The 22,066-nt window shown below is 43.6% G+C and overlaps 1 protein-coding gene and 1 non-coding gene across 2 annotated transcripts in view; both read right to left on the reverse strand.

Moving 5' to 3' along the window:
- ETV5 (ETS variant transcription factor 5) overlaps positions 1-22,066 on the reverse strand; it is a 57,423-nt gene that overhangs the window by 24,945 nt on the left and 10,412 nt on the right. Inside the window, exons 6-7 of the mRNA XM_026497136.3 lie at positions 5,183-5,312; positions 3,972-4,259 (exon numbers count right to left, since the gene is read on the reverse strand). Of these exons, the coding sequence (XP_026352921.2) occupies positions 3,972-4,259; positions 5,183-5,312 (418 nt within the window). The remainder of the gene's footprint in view (positions 1-3,971; positions 4,260-5,182; positions 5,313-22,066) is intronic.
- LOC113257191 (U6 spliceosomal RNA) lies at positions 11,159-11,265 on the reverse strand. Its single transcript, XR_003316868.1, has one exon. It is a non-coding gene; the product is annotated as a U6 spliceosomal RNA (small nuclear RNA).

The raw sequence follows: 22,066 nt of genomic DNA on the forward strand, positions 1-22,066 counted from the left end.
GACAGCCAGCGAGAGAGGGAACACAAGCAGGGGGAGTGGGAGAGGAAGAAGCAGGCTCATAGCGGAGGAGCCTGATGTGGGGCTCGATCCCGGAACGCCGGGATCACGCCCTGAGCCGAAGGCAGACGCTTAACCGCTGTGCCACCCAGGTGCCCCAAATGTTGTCATTTCTTGATGCTGAGTGAGAAAGCAGTGTATTCCCAAATTTTTAGACGATACATTTCCTAGTGGAGCCTCTTCGTGGAATTGTGGGGACTCCTCCAACTTGAGATGTAATGAGAAATGGTATAACAAAGGACAAAATCATACCTGGCTAGTACGATGGGTATAATATAGGAACATTTTCTAAATTCCTCCACTCAGCCCATGTAAACATCGTAAGCAGTACGATGAAAAAACTTTTGAAATCAGGATGGCTGAACGAAAAACACGCCTCCTCTTTAAGGAGCAGCTGGTCTTTAAGGATAAATGGAACATGTCTCAACATGCCAAATTACATGTTTTTTTTTTTTCCCTCCTCGAGGGGGAGGAAATCACGAATATAAATCATGGCTTCCAAACACAGTATTTATCTTCTAAAAATAACCTATGAGTTGTGAAAAATTATATGCTGAGATTATATAGTACATTAAGAATGTACTTTTGAATAGATTATATTTTATTTGTTTAAAGTATAATCCTAGCAAACTGCTATCACTATCAACATACACTGAGGACAAGGAAGATACTGGGCTGAGAAGGTTCTAAATCATGGTTTTTAAACCTCAAAAAGTTTATTCAACTGCAGAGATAAGGCATACTGTGAGCAAAACAAAAAAGATATCTGTCACAACATGAGTTTAGATGAGTGAAATAGGAATTTAGTAGGATTTTGTAATTTAAAACGAGGATAAAGTTCTAATAGCTTAAGAGAATGTTACCACCCCCCCCCAAATCATAACCAAAACTAATGATGCAGTTATAACAGTTATAAATGCTTTGGTTTCTAAATGCAGGCCCCTGTAGTTGGCTATGTGACCATTAGGAAGTCCCTTAGCTGCTCTGAGTCCTGATAGTCTTATCTGTGGAAGAGGGTTTTTTACTCTGCTTTGGTTAGAGGATTGTTAAAAGCTCAAATAAGACTATTTCCTGGGGTGCACGGGTGGCTCAGTCGGTTAAGCATCCAACTTTGGCTCTGGTCATGATCTCAGGGTCCTGGGATTGGGGCCCCACATCGGGCCCTGGCTTAGGCCCTGTACTCAGCAGAGTGTCTACTTGTCCCTTTCTCTCTGCCCCTCCTCCACTCATGCTCTCTCTGTCTCTCTTTTAAATAAATAAATAAATAAAATCTAAAAAAAAAAGAGACTATTTCCTTCATATCTTGCAAAATACCATATATTTTATTAGGTGGTTATTTCTTAAGTAATATTCTTAGATTGCATTTAAACAAAAAGTTAGCAAAGAGCAAACTCTAATTACCAAAAAATGTAATCTGCTCCATTTCAGGCTGGCATAATAATTATGAGAGGTGGGATTATTAAGCTTGTTATCATACCCAAGTGCGATTACTATTACTTTTACAAGATCAGACCAGGGATTTTACGTTGCCTTATTTTCCGTGTGCTCTCCAGTATGTACAAGCAAAATCATTTGTTTTGTCTTTGATGTAATCTGCATCACACAAATAGCACATGGGTACCATCATTAGTAATAGACAAGGGCAATGAGAACAAAACTCAGGAGTACTGGGTATTTGATGCTTAAGGAAAACGTGGGCTGGAGGAAGGATGGGGGTAGAAGCAACAGCTGGACCATGATTTCTCAAAGTGTGACAATAACATATCCAGGCCATGCCCCAGACCCACCAACTCAAAATGTGGGGCAGAGTAAGGAATCTGCATTTCTCATAAACCCCTGTGGGAACTCCTGTATACTGGCAACTTTGCGACTTTGTGACTACAGAGCCCTAGGGCAGAAGACTAAGTGTCCCAGTGTTGCTCTTAGTTTATCGATTTAGGACTCTGCCCTTCACCCCAGTTCTCTCAAGGATCTGTGTATCAGCCCAGTGTGTGTGAGGTCTTTTTATTCTAGACCCATACCCCTAATGGCAGAGTGTAGGGGAAGTAAGTCCAAGATACACAGGCAGATGTCAGGGAGGAACCCCCCCCCACAAAAAGAAACATGTGGTTTCTGGTTCCTGCCTCTCTCTCTTTGGACACCTGAGGGCAGAGAGTCCTACATCTCAGGGATCAAACCTCCTCCTTTTGTGGGGAAGGGGGCTGGGTAGCCTGGTGACACACCTATTTCACCACTGAGACGAAGGCTTTCTGTCTGCCAGGACTACAAGAGGACAAACACTCTCCTTACATAAGCCTTCTGGGTAAGAAACAGGGATTGAGGGGGAACATGAATAAAAGAGATTTAATATGAAGTACTTTTCCTTTACACATAGTATAACAAATACAAGGTTTGTTAAGTATTTCAAATACCAAATATATGCCCCCCCTTCATCCTTCCTCCTCAATTAATAATCCCTGCAGAAAATCAGAAAGATACTGTTTAAAAAACACAAAACCAAAAATCTATTGAAATAAAAATGGTATCCAGGCCTGAGTGCACCAACTGGCAGCCTTGCAGAGTGATTTTGCCCAGAGAAGTTTTGTTTAGTCTGCAAAGTGTTGCTGTTGTTTTTAATTTGAATTAGTCACCAACTTAAAAAAAACCAAAACCACACAACCTGGAATTTTTACATGAAAATCCAATTTCCGAATTCTCCTGAAGAAGTGCAGGGCTGTTAACAAGGTAATAAATTGGCAAAGCTTAGTGGGAGCTTCTCCTTCAGATGAGCTCCCTGGTGTAACCGAGGCCCACTACTGAGCCAGCCCCCGAGTCAACGCTCGCCCCTTGGGCCCTATGTATCATTGGTGTCCATGGCTCTTGGCCTCACTAGGGGAATAAAGACTAACCAGCCAAATTACGTAGTTCTTTAGGGTGACTTTCACAGCAAGGGGGAAAGGGGATCAGAATCAGACGAGAACGTCTGCTTTCTTCTTTGTGTTTCATCTAGAAATAAAGTGACCCCTGCGTAAATATGGGAGGTATTTGGGTTGGACCAGGCCTGAGGAAGGTATACTCATACATCCGCCCTCCCCTGCCCCTCAGCCCCACACCCAGCCAATGCACAACAAGAAAGAGAGGAGGAAATGCAACTGTCACCATCTTGCAGCCCTTGGGAACACTGACAACTCCCCACCTATATGTCCCAGAGAGACTTGAAATAAAAAGACAGGGCTCCAGAACACTCTATATAAAGGAAGGCCACAGGCATCCAAAATTTTAGAATATCCAGGTAATGGACTTACAAGGCTGGTACCTTGGTGTTTGTGGAGTAGGTTTCCTTTCCACTTTAGTTTGACGAATGAAAGACTGGGCAAGTTATTCCTGATGCCTCAATTTCCTTATTAGGAACCCAGAACCTACCTGGAGTGAAACCAGATTTCTAGCTCAAAAGTAGGTAATTACAAATAAGGTCTTTAGCTAATTTCCTGTTAAAATGTGTTAAAATCGGATTAGTAATAATATGTTTTGCAATTCAATCTTCCCTGATATGTAAGTAGAATGTTGATAAAGTATTTGTGGGGAGCATAAACCAAGGTGCGATTCTAGCAGGCAGCATCCAGTGAGAAGCCAGGAAACCGGCCCTCAATGAGCATCAACAGACTGTCTATCCTGGTCAAGTCACTCTTCTAGCTCCATAAGGGGGCGACAGTACTAACGAGCTCTCCTTTACCTACTTCGTAAATTGTCTGGAGTACTCAAAAACAGGGTGCTATATAAACAGGTCATATTCCTATATTCGTCTTACCTCACAAGACGCCTCAACCCAATGAGAACTTGACAGGTACCTGGTAAACATGGCTAACTGCTCCTTTCTCCCGGTGGGGTAAGGGGAGGGGATGGAGGCAGCGGAAGAAGCCCAGATCAGCACCCACCTCTGTTCTGACGGATACTGGCTTTCAGGCATCATCTTTGGCATCTGCAGGGGCTGATGTGGTGGCCGGGGGACCGCAAAGGTTTGCTGCTGTGGTCCAGCTTCAGGAAGCGAGTGAGGGGCGGGGGCAGGGCCCACACCTGGTACTGGGCCAGCTGCAGGGGCATGTGCAGAGGTGGGCAGAGTGGCCTGGGGTGGGGGGAACAGGGAGTTCTGATGGGTGGGTGACAGGGGGGTGGTGGGAGGGGTTAATGGCTTGAACCCAGAGGGAGGCTTCCTATCATAGGCACTGTAAACAGAAAGAGAGAAGGAACCATTAAGCTGCGACGAAGCCGTTAGCATGGTCACCAGGTCCAGCAGGACGGCTAGGCTAGGTTGCAGGCCACGTTGCCAGGAAATGACAGTATTAACATAGTTAAGTTGCTGGCAGCCCCGAGGGAATATTTGTACCTCCGAAAAGTGACAAACACACTGCGTCACAGGGACTTGTTTAACACTTCTAGTGATTCTTCCCAAAGATAATTTTAGCCTCTGTTTCCGGTTTCCTTTTTCCCCCTTCTAAAAGCATTCTCCATGTATGGGTGTATAGGGATGGATGGGGGTGGGGGGGGCAGAGTTTATGCCCTGGGGGGTTTCTGGCCCCCTCTCCCAAGCACTCCAGGGTCCCCAGGAAGTAGTCAGAATCTCTGTGGAAGATACATTTCTGCTGTAACATCACTTGAATTAACGACTCTTCTCCCCCTTTCCCAGGCAGATCTGTGTTTATCTTCTACAGCAAAGAATGATTTAAAATTAAAGCTTCATTCCTGGGGCCTGGATATTCTTAAGTAAAGGGCACAGGCGCTGGGACTTTTTCATATATTCTGATTTGAAGATTACTTCTTTGGTGCTTAAAGTTCACATTAACATATGATAGACATGAAGAAGTATATATTCCCTCCCTGGAAGCCACAGATCAAATACCCCAGTATTCAAGGTTCTTTCCCTCAGGAGGGCTCAGTACCCCATGCACTCAGTTCCCCCGTGGAGCCCGTTTCACAGTTTGGCTTTTCATGTGCGGCACGAAGGCCCGGTGTGTACCGGCCTACACCTCGAGGACGACATTGCCCTGAGAGGCGACATTGAGCGCTACTCTGAGTGTCTGCTCAAGTGTCCTTGAAGCGGTCGGCCTGACGGCCCCTCCCCGGCCAGCCTTTCTCTGGCTCCACTTACCAATAGCTGTAGAGGCACTTTTCTCCATAGTTAGCACCGAGAGCCTGCTCGTGGCTGCAGGATGACAGCTCGGAGGAGGGGCTGTGCAGCTCCCGTTTGATCTTGGTTGGAGGTGGGGCATGAAGCACCACTGTAATCAGAAGAGGGGTGGGGGTGCGGGGGCAGAGAGAGGGTAGCCGATTAACAGGGAGCACAATGCTTTCCTTCTGCAGCCGCTGTAACCAGCGGATGGCTCTTCAAAGTCGTGTCAAGTCACATGCCGGAGAAAGCCAAGCACTGAAACACGGCGCCTTCCATCTAAAGCCAGTGAAAAGTTCTTTCAAGTCGGAAGTCATCATCTGACACTTTCAATTAGCCGTATCTTTTTTCCCCCATTTCTTTGGTGTTGGGTCTGCTTCCCAGAGGCTTTGAAACCCTTAAAATTCCTGCAGGTGATGGTTGGTCAAGAAAAATGCAGGTGTGACAGAATACCAAGGGTTGCAGACACGAAGAATTTTGTTTCCAAAAGGGACAAAACAGCCACAGATACATTGGTAGACATTACACATTAACTTACCAAAGGCTGAAACTGCCCTGGAAAATACATTTCTTATTCAGAGGCATATAAATTAAATATATGACTTTTATTTAAAAGTCCTGCCTCGAGCAGCTCTAAATATCAGCTCTGAGTAAGAAATACTTAATTTTAAAGGCATTTCAAAAAATTTAAAAGCAAAGGAATACAACAATGGACCAAACCACAACCTAGCTAAGGCTAACTGCATGAGGACAAGTCCTGGAAAACTTCGTGCTTATGTCTGCTCTATGCCTTTCCTACTGAACAACCCAGGAAGGGCAGGTTTCCATAACCAATCCTTTGACATAAGTGCCAATTACTTCTCCAAAACTGATGAAAGAATACACAGAGCTCTTGCGTAACATTTGGAAATCAAGCGCGTATTCCATATGTGATTGCGGGAGGGCAAAGTTTTTCAAATCAAGGTGACTTACATGGTAGCAAAATGAAACGAAATAAAACCAGGTTTGCCTTTTCTGTCTTATCTAGGAGCTGACTCATTTTAGAGAGGGCATTTTACCCAAAGCAGAAGGACAAACTCTGAAAGATACCACACCATGGGGGCCGTCTTCTACTTATGAGTTAGGATTCTGTCCAGCTTTCATGAAAGGTGAGGGACAGACGAGTTAAGTTTCATGCCAGCAACTCTCCACTCTATCAAAGGTCTCATGAGATAGCTAACCACAATCAGTGCCCTGGCGACCCGCTAAGATTTCGGTCTGACTCAACGCTTACTCCTAGAACCCTTCCAGGAGCTTAGTTCATTCTTAGCGATTATACGAGGCAGAGTTAGCGAAACGATCATCTGTTTTCAGCTGAGAAGACAGAACAATCTTCTGGCCAACTGCTTGCTCAGGTGCCACCTCCAACCCCAAGTTCAGGTCTCAGAAGTGAACAAATGGGACAGATGACTCTATCACAGTTGACGAGTTTATAAAGCAAAGTCCTGCCAATGACTGACTAGAAAGGCTAGGTTTTTATAATTTCTTTCCTACATAATGCCAACCGCTTTTCCTAAATACATGGAATAAGTTTGGAACTGGGAGATTATATTTAGAAGTCATTAGAGTCTCTCTCGTGATTTTTTGATGGTGACATCATGGCAACAGCCCTCAATTGTTATCAAATGTTTTCAGACATTCAGACGCAGAAAATGGCTAAGCTTGTTGTTGTCAGAATGTTGTTAGTAAATGAAAAGGAAGAGTCAGACAACTTGACACAGAAAAGCACTTCTCTAATGCAGTGGATACTCTGGTGGTTCTCAGCACGGTCCCTTTGTCATTGCCTTTCCTCTTATTAGTATAAAAATTCTGGAAAAATAATGAGGAAAGGTTGATGATGCCCGGTGTAAACGAAAGTTAGATGTCCTTGAAAAGTCTACTTTTCTTATGTAAAGAAAATGATTTCTGATCATTATTTGACCTATGTTTGGAAAGTAAACAATTATGGTATCACTCAAGTTTCCTATTTCAGGTTTTGGAAATGTATTGACGTTTTCACAGTATTATTTAAAAAGTCACCAGTTCTGCTGACAAGACTAACACCAGAGGGTAAGCCAAAGTCGTCCAGGAAGAAAACTTTTCTAATGGCTTCAGGAACAGCATTTACACATTTTGAAAGAGAGTCGAAGCTGCCAGCTAAGTCTGATGTCTTGATTTCTGCAGATCTATGCAGTTCTCTTAGTGTGTATCCTAGCATTTTGCCTCTAAAGTAAATGGTATCTTCCACCCCCCCATACTGTCTCATACCTGGAATCTTCTGTTCTCTACCAAAAGGAGGAGTTCAAGAAATAGCTGGTGAGTGCTAGGGTCTAAATGTTTGTGTCCCCCAAAAATTTATATGTTGAAGTCCTAATCCCCAATGTGATGGTATTGGGGGGGGAGGGGCTTTGGGAGGTGATTAGGTGATGAGGGCAGAGCTATGTGAGGACAAAACGAAGAGAGCCTTCACCCGACCATACTGGCACCCTGATCCCAAACTTCCAGCCTCCATAACTTTAAAATAAATGTCTGTTGTTTGTACGTTATCCTGTCTGTGGTATTTTGTTATAGGCCCTGAATGGACTAAGACAATGAGTGACTGAGTGGATTATGATTCCAATGAATTCTTAACCTTGAAGGCTGGGACCGCATCTACCCTACAAGGCGAGGCAGTGTTAGTCATAAATATTTTTTCCCCAGGAATGAACCATCTGAAAGAGAGAGAAGAAAGTGGAACACGGCCAGAGCGAGAATTGAAAGTTTCACAGATCAGTGACAAGAAAACCATTAGGGGCCGTTGGAGTGGTAAGGAAGGAGGCTCAGCTCTCCAAAGGGACTGCTGGGCCAGAGGATGTGTGAAGGAACCTAATTATGGCATGCATTAGTCAGAGATAGTGGTGTATTTAAAGCAGGAACTTAGAAGCCCAAGGAATGCTCCTTGCTTTCAGTCTGTTCCCTCCTTTGTAAAATGAGATATGTGATGCTGCCTTGAGAAATACAGAAAATGGCACAGCACCTTGCAGATGGTGCTATGATGTTGTGTAATTATACACTGTGCTTTCAAAAATAGAGTATTTAACTTCGCACAGGCAACTTCCTCAACGATGACAGAGACCTAGGACTACAAAGCATGGCAACGGATTGGAAAGAAAAAAGGTCATGAACTCCCAAGGAAGCTGGAAAAGAAATGCCAAAAAAGTTGACTATGGAAGTTGATAAACATTTTCTACAATTAGAAATTTTGAGTTTAAGCTCAGTTATAGAAAATGGACCCATGACAATAATGGTGCCCCGACAATAATCCCCACTGAATATAGACCACCTTTGTTGTCATAAAGATATCATTCATTCATCTATTCACCCACTCGCTGAGCATCTTCTATGGGCCAGGCATCCTGGAGATGCTGGGGACAGGATGGTATGCCCAACAGCCATGGCCCTTTCTTCATGGCATGCACAAGTTCGTAAGGAATCTTTTAGCAGCATCTCCTAGATGCACTTACAGTTAGACCAGGGCCTCACAGTTCACTTCATTCAGGCCCCTACATTTATAAGGACCGTGAGGCCTAAAGGAATTAAAGTAATTGCTAAAGGCCTTGGAGCTGCTATTAGAGGGGACAGAAAGCAAGTCCTTCTGTCATTTCAGTAATCTACTGCACTGACAGAAATGGGAAACATTTCACTCACCCACTTTGTACACTAAAAATAGAGGACATAAACCTTTTTTTTTTTTTCAACAAAAACAACAAAAATATCACATTACACCTGGTTGAGAGAAAGTACTCTAGAACAAAGAAAAAAAATGAATGAGAACTAAGACCTCTGGAAAAGAACAAGGTAGATAGACAAGAAAGAGGCAGCCAGACAGACCCCCTAGAATTTACTTTGTGACAAGTTGCTCTTACATACACTATTTTAGTCCATCTTCCCAACCCAATGAGAAAGCTACTTCTTGTATCCCCTTTTCATAGGATAGAAAACCCAGGCTCAAAAAGGTAAGTGACCTGGCACAGTCTCATATCTGTAAGTGGGCAAGATTCCTACCTAAACAGCATTTAGTGATTCTATCGTATTGCCTCCTGAGAGAACCCGAGAGAAAAAGACTAAATTAAAAAGGTATTAAAAGAAATGGGGAAAGAGACGGAAAAGAAAGACAACACCAGAGGAGAGAGTGGAAGAATATTTTGCCAGTTCCCAGGGTCTGAACCCTCATGTTTATTCTGCCCTCTCTGGCTGGAGGCATATCTGATATACCTGCATCCATTCGACTCACACCTTTCCTGTCCCTAGGCCACCCAAACGCCCAGGATTCCTCCTTCACTCACTCCTACTGGCAGCCAACATCTCTTGACTCCAGTAGCCTTTACTTCATATCAGTCCTTGCCTCCCATTCTACCCAAAAGTCTCATCCTCCCATCTAGAATCCAGCTGACCAATATTTTCTGCTTATTAAGATAGCTACAGGAGTTTGAAGACCTGGTATCTTCCACAGCCAGTCACTGACTGGCCAGATCCCACATTATTGCCATGGATACCATCTCTCTTCCCAAATGCTCTGCCTCCCCTGAAAGTGCTTCTAGACAATTCCCTCTCAATGCCACCTGTGAGGTAAGAACATTTTGAGTGAGCAGTCTGACTCCTACTGAACTTCAAGAACTCTGTTAAGGATCCATATATAAATATATATGAGTCTCTGCTTGTCAGGGATAGGAAAGACAAGGATGCCTGTCTGACCAGATTTAAGTCCATATCTGTGGATGTGTACCACAAAGTACAATATATTGCTTTGTAGACCACCATAACACCATTTTAAATCTAGATACTATGTTCAGAGATCAATCAACTTAACTTTATAGTTGGTTTTCTCATTAGGGAACACCCTGGGAGATTTTTCTGACACAGTGATCAAAAATCAGGCCTGAGGGATGCCTGGGTGCCTCAGTCGGTTAAGTGTCTGCTGTTGCCTCAGGGCATGATCCCAGGGTCCTGGGATCAAGTCCTGGATTGGGCTCCTTGCTCAGCAGGGAACCTGCTTTTCCGTCTCCCTCTGTCTGCTGTTCCCCCTGCTTGTGCTCTCTCTCTATCAAATAAATAAATAATTTTTAAAAATCAGGCCTGATCCTGGCCAATGCAATAAATCAAGAAAAATAAATAAAAGGCAAATGGATTAGGAAGGAAGAAATATAAATGTCATTATTCAAAGATGGCCTGATTTGGTATGTAGAAAATATAAAAGTATCCTCAAAATATAGGAATCAATAAGTTAATTTACCAAGATCAATGGCTACAAGCCTAATATAAAAAAGAACTATTTCTGTATACATGTGAAATTTAAAAAATAAATTTACAATAGCAACAAATAATATCAAATACCTAGGAACACATCTAACAAAAGACATGTAAGATGCCTAAACAGAAAACTACAAAACACAAGAAAATTAAAGAACTCTCAATATATGGAAAGACAGATCATGTTCATGGGTTAGAAAGCTTAACATTATGGAGATATCAATTCTTCCCAAATTTATCTATAGACTCAGTGTAACCCCAAACTAAATTTCAGCACTATACAGAAATGAACATAAAGAAATTACAATTACATTGGCCAACATGGAATGTCACTAATATGGTGAGTAAAAGCCAGACAAAAAAGAGTACATACTATCTAAGTCCATTTATGTAACATTCAAAAGGACGGGAAACTAATATACGGTGTTTAAAGCCAGATTGGAGGCTACCCTGAGGGTAGTGCCTGTCCAGGGGACACACGGAGTCTTCTTGTACTTTGATAAGTTCTGGATCTTGATCTACATGCTTGCACAGTTTGTCAAGCTGTACTTTTATAATTGCTATACATTGTATTAATTAAGTTTCTCTTTTTTTATATTAAGTTTTTTATTTTAATTCCAGTATTGTTAAAATATACAGTGTTATTTTAGGAAAAATATGGAACGCTTCACAAATTTGTGTGTCATCCTTGCTCAGGAGCCAGGCTAATCTTCTCTGTATCGTTCCAATTTTAGTATATGTGCTACTGAAGGGAGCACGAGTTTCGAGCCCTGTTGAACAGCACCATTGAGTTAATGCTTATTAAGATTTCTCAAAGTTTAGAAAATCTTTCTTCTGTGATGGTATAGAAATAGTCTTCCAAAGAAATAACTCAATTGTTTTGAAATAGAAAAAACAGACAAACTGGCCCATTCAAGAGAAATAATAATTCCCTCTGCTGACAAAATCTGTTTCCTGCCCACAAGTACAGGCTTGTGGACTCTGTCCAAGGCAGCTCCCCCATGCCAGTGCTGGCAGTGAACTTCACTATTACAGCACATACGATTGAAACAAAGGAAAACACTTTTGTTGAATTTTATGATGAACACAGTTTGATTTAAAAGGAATTTTTTTTTTTTTTTACTAAGACAAAACCCACCTCCTCTAATAAGGCTTTCCTTTGGTGTTCCCATAATCACCAAAGTTTTCAATTTGCCACTGACTTTGTTGTGAATACATTTAACATTTATGTAGTTGCTGAGTGTTAAAGAAATTGCTGATCAGTGACACTGCAGTCTGAGGGCGAGAAAGACTAAGCCCGTTGTTATTTCTACCGCTTCACACACAGGCTTTGCCTACTTTCCCTGGTGGTCGTTGATCAGGCTGTGTTTTGGTGTTTTCCTCCTCCCCTCTTCAGTTTCAGTACCTTCACCTGGAGCGGACTCATCTTTCCCAAATCAGCAGTGCAGGCCTGCCCTGGGGGGAGGACCTTATTTGGTCACACTCGACAGCCACGACCTTACTTCACATGGAAAGTTGTGTCTCATGACAGAAGTTGACCAGAACACCAACACCTGCCTCCAAATGGCATGTCCATGAGGCTATGTCTTGGGTGGCCAGTCTATGTCTCTAGAGCCTCTCACAGCACTTCTGAATGTGGAATATATGTAGTCATGGTCAGAGACTTCTCAAGATTCTAGAGTCGTAATCCTACTGTGAAGGTCTCTATTCTTGAGCTTTACTATTCCTTTTGCCTCAGCTTTGGGCACTGTTCCTCTCTTAGGCCACTACCATCTCACCTCATTTCCTTCCATAGTAAGGAAATATGTACTGTTTAGTTTGGGGGGGGGGGCGGGAGAGCCTGAGACATCTGCCCATACTGTTCTTTGGTTATGGCAGTGAGTAGAGCATGAGGAGAGAAGGCAGGGGGAAAAACCGTCAAGCAGAAGGACATGTGATATAAATCTGATGCTGGCAAAATAGAACCAAAGAAACCACCCAGAAAGAGCAGGTGTGACCTCTCCTCACACACCCTGAACTTGTCAGAGTGCCCCACTAGCAAAGACCAGAGGGCTTGAGGTCACCAGATGTAGTGTCCCTTGGGACCTGTGGTTTGAAGAGCACAGTAAAGCCAATAGGAGTACTTTTCAATATACTCCTGCTTTCCTTAGCTTTGGCCTTTTTTGGACAAATTTTGGGACAAAGTTCAAAGAGCCAATTAGTAAGAAGAAAGAGATAGAATGAGGCTTATTTTTTAAGTTCTACCATATTACCAGAAGAGGTCAGAAATAGGTCTTTATTTTAGGGCTGAGTAGATTAAAAATTCATTTCAAGCATAAAATATATTCCTAATGTCTCAATATTCTCTGTAATTGCTATAGCAGTACTAGTGAATGACAAGGACAGGAGATAATACTCTGTTCTGGGAACCAAGAAGGTTCAAGGGAGATAAAGTAAGTGGATAGGTTTTGGCACTTAAAAAGAGCATCTGGAAAAGGAGATGCCTTGTGGATTTCCAAACCAAATAAGAAACATGCTCAGACCCATTTGAACAGTTAACATTAATTCTGCCTGGCAACAGTTTCCAAAAATAAAGATTTGAAATGTTATCAAACGTAGTTAGGGGGCACAAGTTCTAAAAGCAGAATTGGAGGAGGTATGGGAGAACGCACTGCTTTCTTTAATATCTGACACGGCTAACCCTGCTAAGCATAAATTTAAAAATTGAATATAGTGAAAAAATCATTTATAAATAGTAAAATCAAATATTTAGTAAGCTGTGCTAAAAAAATTTTAATGATTCCCTCAAAAGCCCTCTCCTCAAACATGTGCAAACTATCTCCGACCCAAATATCTCCATTTAACTCACTCTCTTCTTTTATACTAGTATTTTAAGGTCAAAGCAATAACATGGATATAAGAGTAAGGGAATCAGCAACCTAGGACATTTCTGGGCCTAAGGCCAGCATTTTTGTGTGGTGTTTGCATTTCTATGTATCCTTTAAAAATGTACCCCCAGGGGCACCTGAGTGGCTCTGTCAGTTGAGCATCCAACTCTTGGTTTTGGCTCAGGTCCTGATCTCTCATGAGATTGAGCCCTGCGTTGGGCTCTATGCTTAGCATGGAATCTGCTTCAGATTCTCTCTCCCTCTCCCTCTCCTTTTGCTCATCCCCCTACTTGTATATACTCACACCTGTGTTCTCTTTCTTTCAAAGAAATAAAATCTTAAAGAAAAATGTATCCCCCCAAAAGTCAACAACTACAAAACAACTGTCTAGGACCCTTCAAAAAAGGTTATGGGGGAAAAAAGGAGAATGTGTTGTAAAGAAGATAAAAGAGACAACAATAAATGCAATATGGGATTCTTAATGGAATCCTAGATCAAAAACATTATTAATATCAGCTATAAAAGGCACTCGAGGGACAACTGGGGAATTCTGAATATTACTGTATAAAAGTTAATTTTCCTAGGCTATATATTGTACCCTTAATCTTTGGAGATGCACACTAAAATATTTAGGGATGAAATATCATGTCTGCAACTTGCTTTTGAATGGTTCAGAAAGAAAAAAAATAATCTATACACAGAGAAATGAAGCAAATGTAGGAATATGTTTTAAAAAGCAATCAATAAGGGGGTGCCTGGGTGGCTTAGTCAGTTGAGTGTCCTACTCTTGATTTCGGTTCAGGCCATGTTCTCAGGGTCAGGAGATCAAGCCCTATGTTGGGTTCCATGCTCAGTGGGAAGTCTGTTTGGGATTCTCTCTTTCTCAGCACCTCCGACCCCCCCACTCTCTCTCTTTCTTTAATAAATAAATCTTTTAAATAAAAATAAATCAATAAGACATATTATATTCCATCTCCTCTAAGATACTTGGAGGAAAAAAAAAAAGCCTTTATCTCATGGTTGACTAACAGGTCAAAAGTAGATGTACTAAGAACTTCAAAACCATGCATTTACACATGAAAAAAGTCACTCCTGGCCCATTACTAATTTAGAAGGATACTATCCTGTTTATCCTTTACCATGTTTGGATAATACTGCCCCGGGAACTAAAATTATACAAAGACAAATGTTGGTCACATTCTAACATCTAAGCCAGTGGTTCTCAAATACTTTTTTGGCCCTGGTTCACTTAGAAAGGAGAAAGGAACACCCAAGAGAGGGCAAATGAAAATCATCACTGCTGTCATCATGACTATGGACCATGGCCACCTGTAATTACCATTGCCTGGGTAAAAAGACGGTTATTACATAAGTACAAAATATTAACAAAAGTGAAATCTATTAGTAATTCCACATATATGTCAATACACATATAACAGAAACTAAAACATATGCCCAACTCAAGACCACAAAGCATTCTTGGGAAAAGATGAATGTCTACCCCTTGTAAATATATGTGCACCGCAGGTTGAGAACATCACTAGAACAGTTGGACAACTCCTTAGATTCTATGCCCAGAGTCCTCAAGAGGACACAATGTAGTCATCACCAATCTGTGAAGGTTGGCAGAATGAAAAAGAATTAAAGTCCTCTTCCTTAAGGTTCTCCTTTGTTCTCTTCCTTTCTAAGCAGCTGGTTTGGCTCCTTCTGTCCATAAAGGCTGAGCAGAGCCAGGAGAAGCAGCTTGAAATGGGTGGCCTTGGCTTTTGGTGCTCTGAGCCTTAGGGAAAAAAGGCACAAGAGTTTCTGAAGGCCTCAACTGGACCAACCTAGCTTACCTGGCTAGATCAGAGAGGAATGCGGACTAACGCCCTAAGCTGTGTTTTAAAAGTTTGTTGGCTTGGAGAATCCCCAGTGCGTTTATGTTTTGGGACTCAAGGATGGCGGTAGGACTCAGGTGTGGAATCAAGGCTCTCTACACAACTCATGGGAGATACGACAAACATCTGGAGCAGCCGTACGTAGGTGAGCATACACACAGGGACCAAGAGTTCAGGGCAGACTCTCTCTGCGATCTCTGCGAGAATAGCTGCATCTGTCCTGGGCAAAGTCCTACACGAAGAAAGCAAGGCTTCCTCCCTGGGATAGAATTTGGTATCAGTAGGTACAAGGAAAATTCTCTTTAGGATTGGCATGGTGGCAATATTCAGGATTTTAGATTGGTGATTAATCATGGTGGTGGTGGTGGGGTTATGGTGTTGATTACTCCAGGTTATTTTTTCCTACTTGTCCTGTTGCTAGTCGGGGACCAAAGGGCTGAGTATCATTACCCTGGTGGTGTATTTTTGGGCCCCAGGGTACAGAATCAACCATGAGGTAGCAGAATTCATCAGTTAACAATTCTAGAAGCCCTTCCTATATGGCCCATATTATCTTCTGTACAATAAATATCCCAAGAGCCAAATCAGGAACTGATAAAGCTAGTTCCCAGAACATCTGGCTTCAGGAATCAGATTTCTTCTACGCAGTGGGGAAAACCTACAGTCAGCAAAAGAGAGGCTTCAGGAATTAGTGTATGGACAAAAACCAAAACGAAACAAAACCCACTCTATTTTTTATGATTTAGAGCTAGAAACTTGGGGTAATATAATAAGCTCAAGAAAAAAAGACTTTGACCTTGCTATCATGACACGGACTAGGGGAAAAGACAGATCCAACAAATAGGGTTGGGGTTACACTGGTATTCGGAATGGACCAATCCAAAAGTGAGATTCAAGTCTTCTGACCATGCATGAACATGACCGGGGAATACCAGAGTGAAAGAATAACCAGGGAAACCGGAGCCAGGTCCTGCTCAAGGAAAGAGGTGAGGGAAGAAGATACCTTTTTCTGCCCATAAGATAGATGAGTTTATACCAAGTATTTGGAAATCAAGAGCTGGCAACTTTTTTAGAGATGCAAGCCCAGGGATCACGTTGGTGAGCTCCTATGAAACATGAGAGGCACTTACTTGAAAGGTGGTGTGGAGACTGTATCTCCAGAGAGCCCACTCTCAATTCACGAAGGGAGTGGCAGAAAAACAGGGTTAGTGGGGACATCAGAAGATTACTCCAGACTTCTGAAAATGGCAACCCAGGGGTCTTGAATACAAGAGTTAGAAATTAAAGGGAAGAAAAGAAGCTTAGAAAAGCACTGGCCCCACTTTGAAAATGTATAAATAGCATTACTGGAGAGCGGTACCTGAAATATCTCTAAGTGGCCACCTGCAAGGGCAGCAGAATGCCTCCCAGGATACAGGAATGAGAGTTATTGATAGGATTTCTCCCACCTGGGTTTTAAATTAGACAATGGAATTGATACCACGAAGCAGTTACAACCATGAAGCCATGCTCTGTAAGCCTCTTGCATCTTCTGTTTACCTTAGACAAGTCTAAATCTCTGCTATGGCCTGGAGCTGACAGCGACATGGGTCTAGGTTGGGCCATAGATACATACTGAGCTCGCAGAGCGTGGCTTTCTCTGGGGACATGCTGGCTGTATGCAGGACTGCCATTGGATTGACGACAAGATCCCACAGTGCTCACACTGGCTCTGGAAAGTAGTGTTTCTAAATTTTGTCTCGTAGAGGGCCGGTGTTAGGGCATTTTATGCCCTTACTACTCCCTGGAATGTGGAATATATGGTATGAGGCAGATTCAACAACAGAGAAATCCAGCTTCAAAGATGCCAGAGCACATCTGCAGTTCCAGCTCAAGGGGCCCCCAGGAGGAAGCTTCTGTTAGACACCCCCCCCCCCCCCAACGAAGCCCTTCTGGCAAGGGTAACAAGCAGGAAAAGATAAAAAACGGTGGTTTCACACTTACAAAAGCATTTACATTTCTCTGTGATTGACCTGACAAGGGGTTATACTTTACAGGAAAGGGCTTCATGGGGGGGGGGGGGGTATTCTTATTCTGCTGGGATCATATTATTTGAACTATAATGTTTATATCATCCAGTGACTTCATGGAATGGGGAGGGGAATGGGATGATTTGGAGGTTTGCCTCTGCCAGGCTCAGCTCAATGATTACAACATCCATGACAAATTTCCTCCCTCCCCTCCCCCTTCGTCCCCTGTCTCTTCCAGCAATGGCAGCAGCTGGCTGGCAGAACTAGCACATGGTATCCCAGAATCAAATCACCAGCTGAAATACTATGGGCCAAAAGATGAAAAACTCAATTTTGCCCATGAAAATCAGTTTGGGAGGTTGTTGTGTAACGCACCACTGTAAGTTGGGGTGGGATAGTATCATGCAAGCTGACCACTCAGAATACTGGAGGGGCACCTGCCTCCAGAGGGGGCTCAAAGCTCCCCCTACCTCTTTACTCCCCCTCCAGAAAGGAGAAAATGTGATCCAAGCCAAGGATGTCAACCAGGTTCTAAAGGAGAGACAGTGGGGGTGGGGGGAGGAGATAGCTTTCACTAGGAAGAGCCAAGGTGGTCCTCAAGGCTATTTGCCTCTTCTGTTGCAAGAGGCTGGAAGCTGCTCCCTGCCTCCAAAGGCTGAGTGGACCCTGGGAAGAGCTCAGGGTAACAACAGGCCTGTTGTAGGCCTTAGGAGCAAGAGTCCTCACGGGCTGACCTATGGTTCAGTGGCAAGTGTGCCAGGGTAAGAAAGTTGGCTGGTCACGTCTTTCCTTGGTCATCAAGTAGGAGGACCAGTTGCTAAATAGAATTTGGGATACTGACCTTGCCCTTTCTTTAAACTCTATCAGCACTAACAATAATGACACAGGTGATTTTTGAAGGTTTCTATTCTAAGTCTGGCTAAAATAGAAGGAAAGAGATTCTTTGTATGGCTCCTCCTTAAAAGAAATGGTCGTGTTAGTAAGAGGACCCACTCTGGATGTAGGTCCTGAGTCAGGGATGTCCTGCCTCACAGAAGGGGAACCGTGGGTAAGAACAAGCTCTATCCCAGAATAGCTCCCTCTTGTTCTCGGTACAAAATCGCAAATCTTTCAAGTAGTCATTTCCAAATAGAAAACCTCAAATCAGGAAGAAAATTTAATGCCAATGGTAGCAGAGAGGTGTGTTTTTGTTTGTTTGTTTGTTTTTTGGGGTTTTTTTTGACCCAGATGAACTAGTTTCAGATTTACTTCAAGTTCACACTCTCCACACCTCAGTATTATTTTTGAAATGGCTTGGATCTGTGCAGTTTCTTTTCTTCAAAGAACTCTTTTGTCCTAACAACTTAGGATTATTACTTTAGAATTTGAAAATGGGAACCCAGAGGCCTTAAATAGAAGAGTTAGAAATTAAAGAGAGGACAAGCTTTGAAAAGAACCGGCCCCATGTTGATGGAGGTGGGGCTTGTGTATTAATTGAGATGGGGCTCTTCCACAAAAATATTTTGTACAGAACGAATATATCTAATTGCATCCATGTGTCACATCCCCAAATTTGTGGGCGATTGGAGAAACCAGAGCAAGTCAAGTAAAAGGCTTGTGCGAGTGTACAGAGCTGACTCAGAGGAGAGTCAAGATAAAAATAAGTGGCTCCTCTGGCTTTGAATGAACCGCCCCATTTTGACTACCACCGGGTGGGGCTTTTTAGACCCACAGCCTGGAGAGCTGGTTTCCACCTGGGGAGTTTGGTTACTTTCAAGCTTAAGAGACTAGTAGGATGAAACGGTGACTGACTGGCCTGCTTACCCCAAAAGGAAAATCTGAGCATTATTCATACTAATTCCTTTCCTGGGGCAGCTGTTCAAAGAATTTTCATATTCAACTTTAACCAATATGATAGACAACTATTTGTTTGATTTTCACTTGTGAGAAACAGGTCTACAGAGAGCCTTTGCAGGAGAGACGACGGGATGGCTTCTTCTTCTACTGTGGGCCTTACGTCAACCACAGATTTTACCGTGAAGGGCTGCCCACAGGGGGAACACACTGTCAAGGAAAGGGGGAACAGGGCGTTTTTCCTGAATGGGAAAAAAAATGCAAAACTAAATCTTCTTTAACATCCTTCCTATAATTTATTCCCAGTTTACGTGATCCTCATCCTGAACCAGCATGAAAGAAAAGTGTTAATGATACTTGAAACAGGACTTAAGCACTGTGGAAAATTTTATCTTTGACTTCAAACTTGATCTGACAGGAGAAAATCCAAACTCTAGAGAAATTAGGGAAATCAGCTTCTCTGAGAACCATTCCTCTATTTATGGCCCTCCTTCTCCTAAAAGCAGAAACTCGGCAAATGTGTCAAGGGTGTCTACACCGTGACTTGTTCTCCAGCACATGCAGCCTTACTGGGAAACATAGCATTAGCTGCACGAAGTCTAAATGCAGCCTATGAAGACTTGGCTTGTGTATGTGCTTAAAGGAGGGATCAGAAAATGAGAACTCGTCCTATTTTTTTCCTATTTATCTCTAAGGTCTTCCCAAGGACTCTCAGAACTCTGGTTTTGAGATCCTCTGCTTCTCTGAGCAGGTAGAAGCTGGTGTTGGGGGCTGTTGAAAGATGGGGTGGGAAGGGAACCTGACAGAAACGTGGAACGTAAAATACACTCATCAAGTGCTGACACGTGCAGAGCTCAGTGCTAGGGCTGCAGCAGACAGAAACAGAACACAGGGGTTCTCTGCTTTTGGAGAGATTGTTTCCTGTTTTAACAAGAATGTAAATCAGGAAGCTGGGACGAAGTTTAGTATTTGTCAAAAGAGAGATGACATTAAAGCCCTCTGTGGCTTTCTCCTTATTCCTCAAGAAAGATTCCATGGAGAGGGAAAGGAATGAAAAAGGAGTTGAGGGGCAGAAATCTTCTGACCTGAGGAACCCCTCAAGCACAGGGAAGCGATCACTACACTAAGTTATTCCCCCCATTAAGATTCTGATTAGGACACTTGGGGTAGGCGGTCCAGGATCAAGGTCCTTACTGTGGGCGGGGCAGCCCCCATAGAAGAACATCCCCTTCTTGGATTCTACCTTTTCTATGGGAAAAGTATAAAGGACCCCCATTAAGTGCCCTTCCAGGCAGTCACAAAGCCTCTCCAGGCACTCAGCTGAAAAGTGTTTCTGGAAGCTGAAGTCCTCCTCAGCCCCTCTGGAAAAGCACAAATGTCAGCATCCTCTTACACAGCTGATATCTAGCGTTACCTCCTGAGAGTTTCAAACTCTCACGAAAGGACAATCTGCCCAGACCTGTTCTTTTTTTAATAGGGAAAGGAAGACATTCTTGCAGGCCCAATTTATAGCAAAGGAAATATTTCAGGAAAAAAAAACAAAACACCTTATAGCGAAACATAAATGCAAAGAGCCTCATTTCAGGTGTGAGCTCTCAAAAGAGCTCTTTAAAACCTTGAGGAAGCTGCACTGAATCAGTGAATCAGTATTATTAAGTTTTGTTTTGTTTTTTGACTGTCCTTTTCATGCTCATCCCACGGCCCTGGTCTAGCCCACACGGCCCCTTCGGGGTGTGTCTGTGAGCTGTTGGCCAAGACAGTGGAGGATGTTTCCAGTGGGTGTGACGGAGGCGAGCGTACCCCTAGGACCTGGCCTCATCTGGGGTGAGGAGGCCGCTCTGGTTTGGGGGCTGCTCAGAGGCCGGGTTCCTTCTGGTACTTCCTGGGACGTTCATTTGAGGAGGCAAGGCATTTGCTGAGTGCCCGGCGGAAGGGTCACAGCCAGAGCGAGGCTCCCCCGTAGCTGAGTAACAGTCTGGGAAGTATCATTTTAAAATGACATGTATCCGACCACAGTGGGAAATTAAACAGGACAGAGAAGGCCAAGGAATAGGGAAATTACAGCTTTGTCATTCCCAAGTCAAAATGTAAGCCTAACCAAGAGGTCTCTGCGCGGCGGCAAACACCCGCTCCTAGGCCTGGAGCTCCTAGGCCTGGAGTCGAGGCTGGAGCTTGCAGGGGAAGAGCAGGCAGGAATCTTCCAAGGGAGCTAAAGCCACAGCCCCATGGCAAGCGGGAGATAAAAGGGTCATATCCTCAGATCAAGTCTCAACACCTCTCTCTCCAGGGAAGCTAAACCACCCTCTTCTATTAGCCGCCCCTTTAGACAGCTCCGGTAAAACGGGAGGAAAAAAACGGGGGGTGGCCTCACTGGTCAGTAGCAGCCCTACCCCAGAAGCCCAGACCATCCGCCTGGCACTGGCAGGGTTAAAGCCAGCACTTAAAAGGAAACTGGAACCCCATTAAGCCCAGGCTCATTAAGCCCAGGCTCGGAGAACAGGGAGCAGCAGGGAAGCCAAAGGAAACTAATTTTGGAGGTTCTCCAAGCTGCCAATCACAAGCATATTTCTAACAGTCCCAGTGTTGTTTGAGTTGGTTGTTTTTCCACAGGCTGCACAATAGGGTCTGGTTATTCATTGAAAAAGTCTGCAAGGGAGCCCCGCCCTCCATTCACAACCAATTTGGAATGCTCCATTCAGGCAAGAGGGGGACTCAGCAGCTCAGCTCGCTGGGGCAGACGGAGCAGAGCCCAGCTGTCGCCACAGGGACTCTTGCTCGCCCAGTGCGCTGTGTTTATGTAAGAAATTCAGACACTGCAGGCGCCTGCCTGCTCTGCACCCTCCCAGAGATTCAGATGGACAAGACCCGGCTGAAATCTGCAAGGATGCGCCAGTCCTCTCCAAGCAAGGTCGGCAAGTGCCCTCTGGCAAAAAAGGCAAAAAGCAAACTATCCTGTGCTGCCTGGTTTGG

This window comes from Ursus arctos, unplaced genomic scaffold (assembly GCF_023065955.2).
Source record: "Ursus arctos isolate Adak ecotype North America unplaced genomic scaffold, UrsArc2.0 scaffold_4, whole genome shotgun sequence".
NCBI classification, from domain to species: Eukaryota; Metazoa; Chordata; class Mammalia; order Carnivora; family Ursidae; genus Ursus; species Ursus arctos.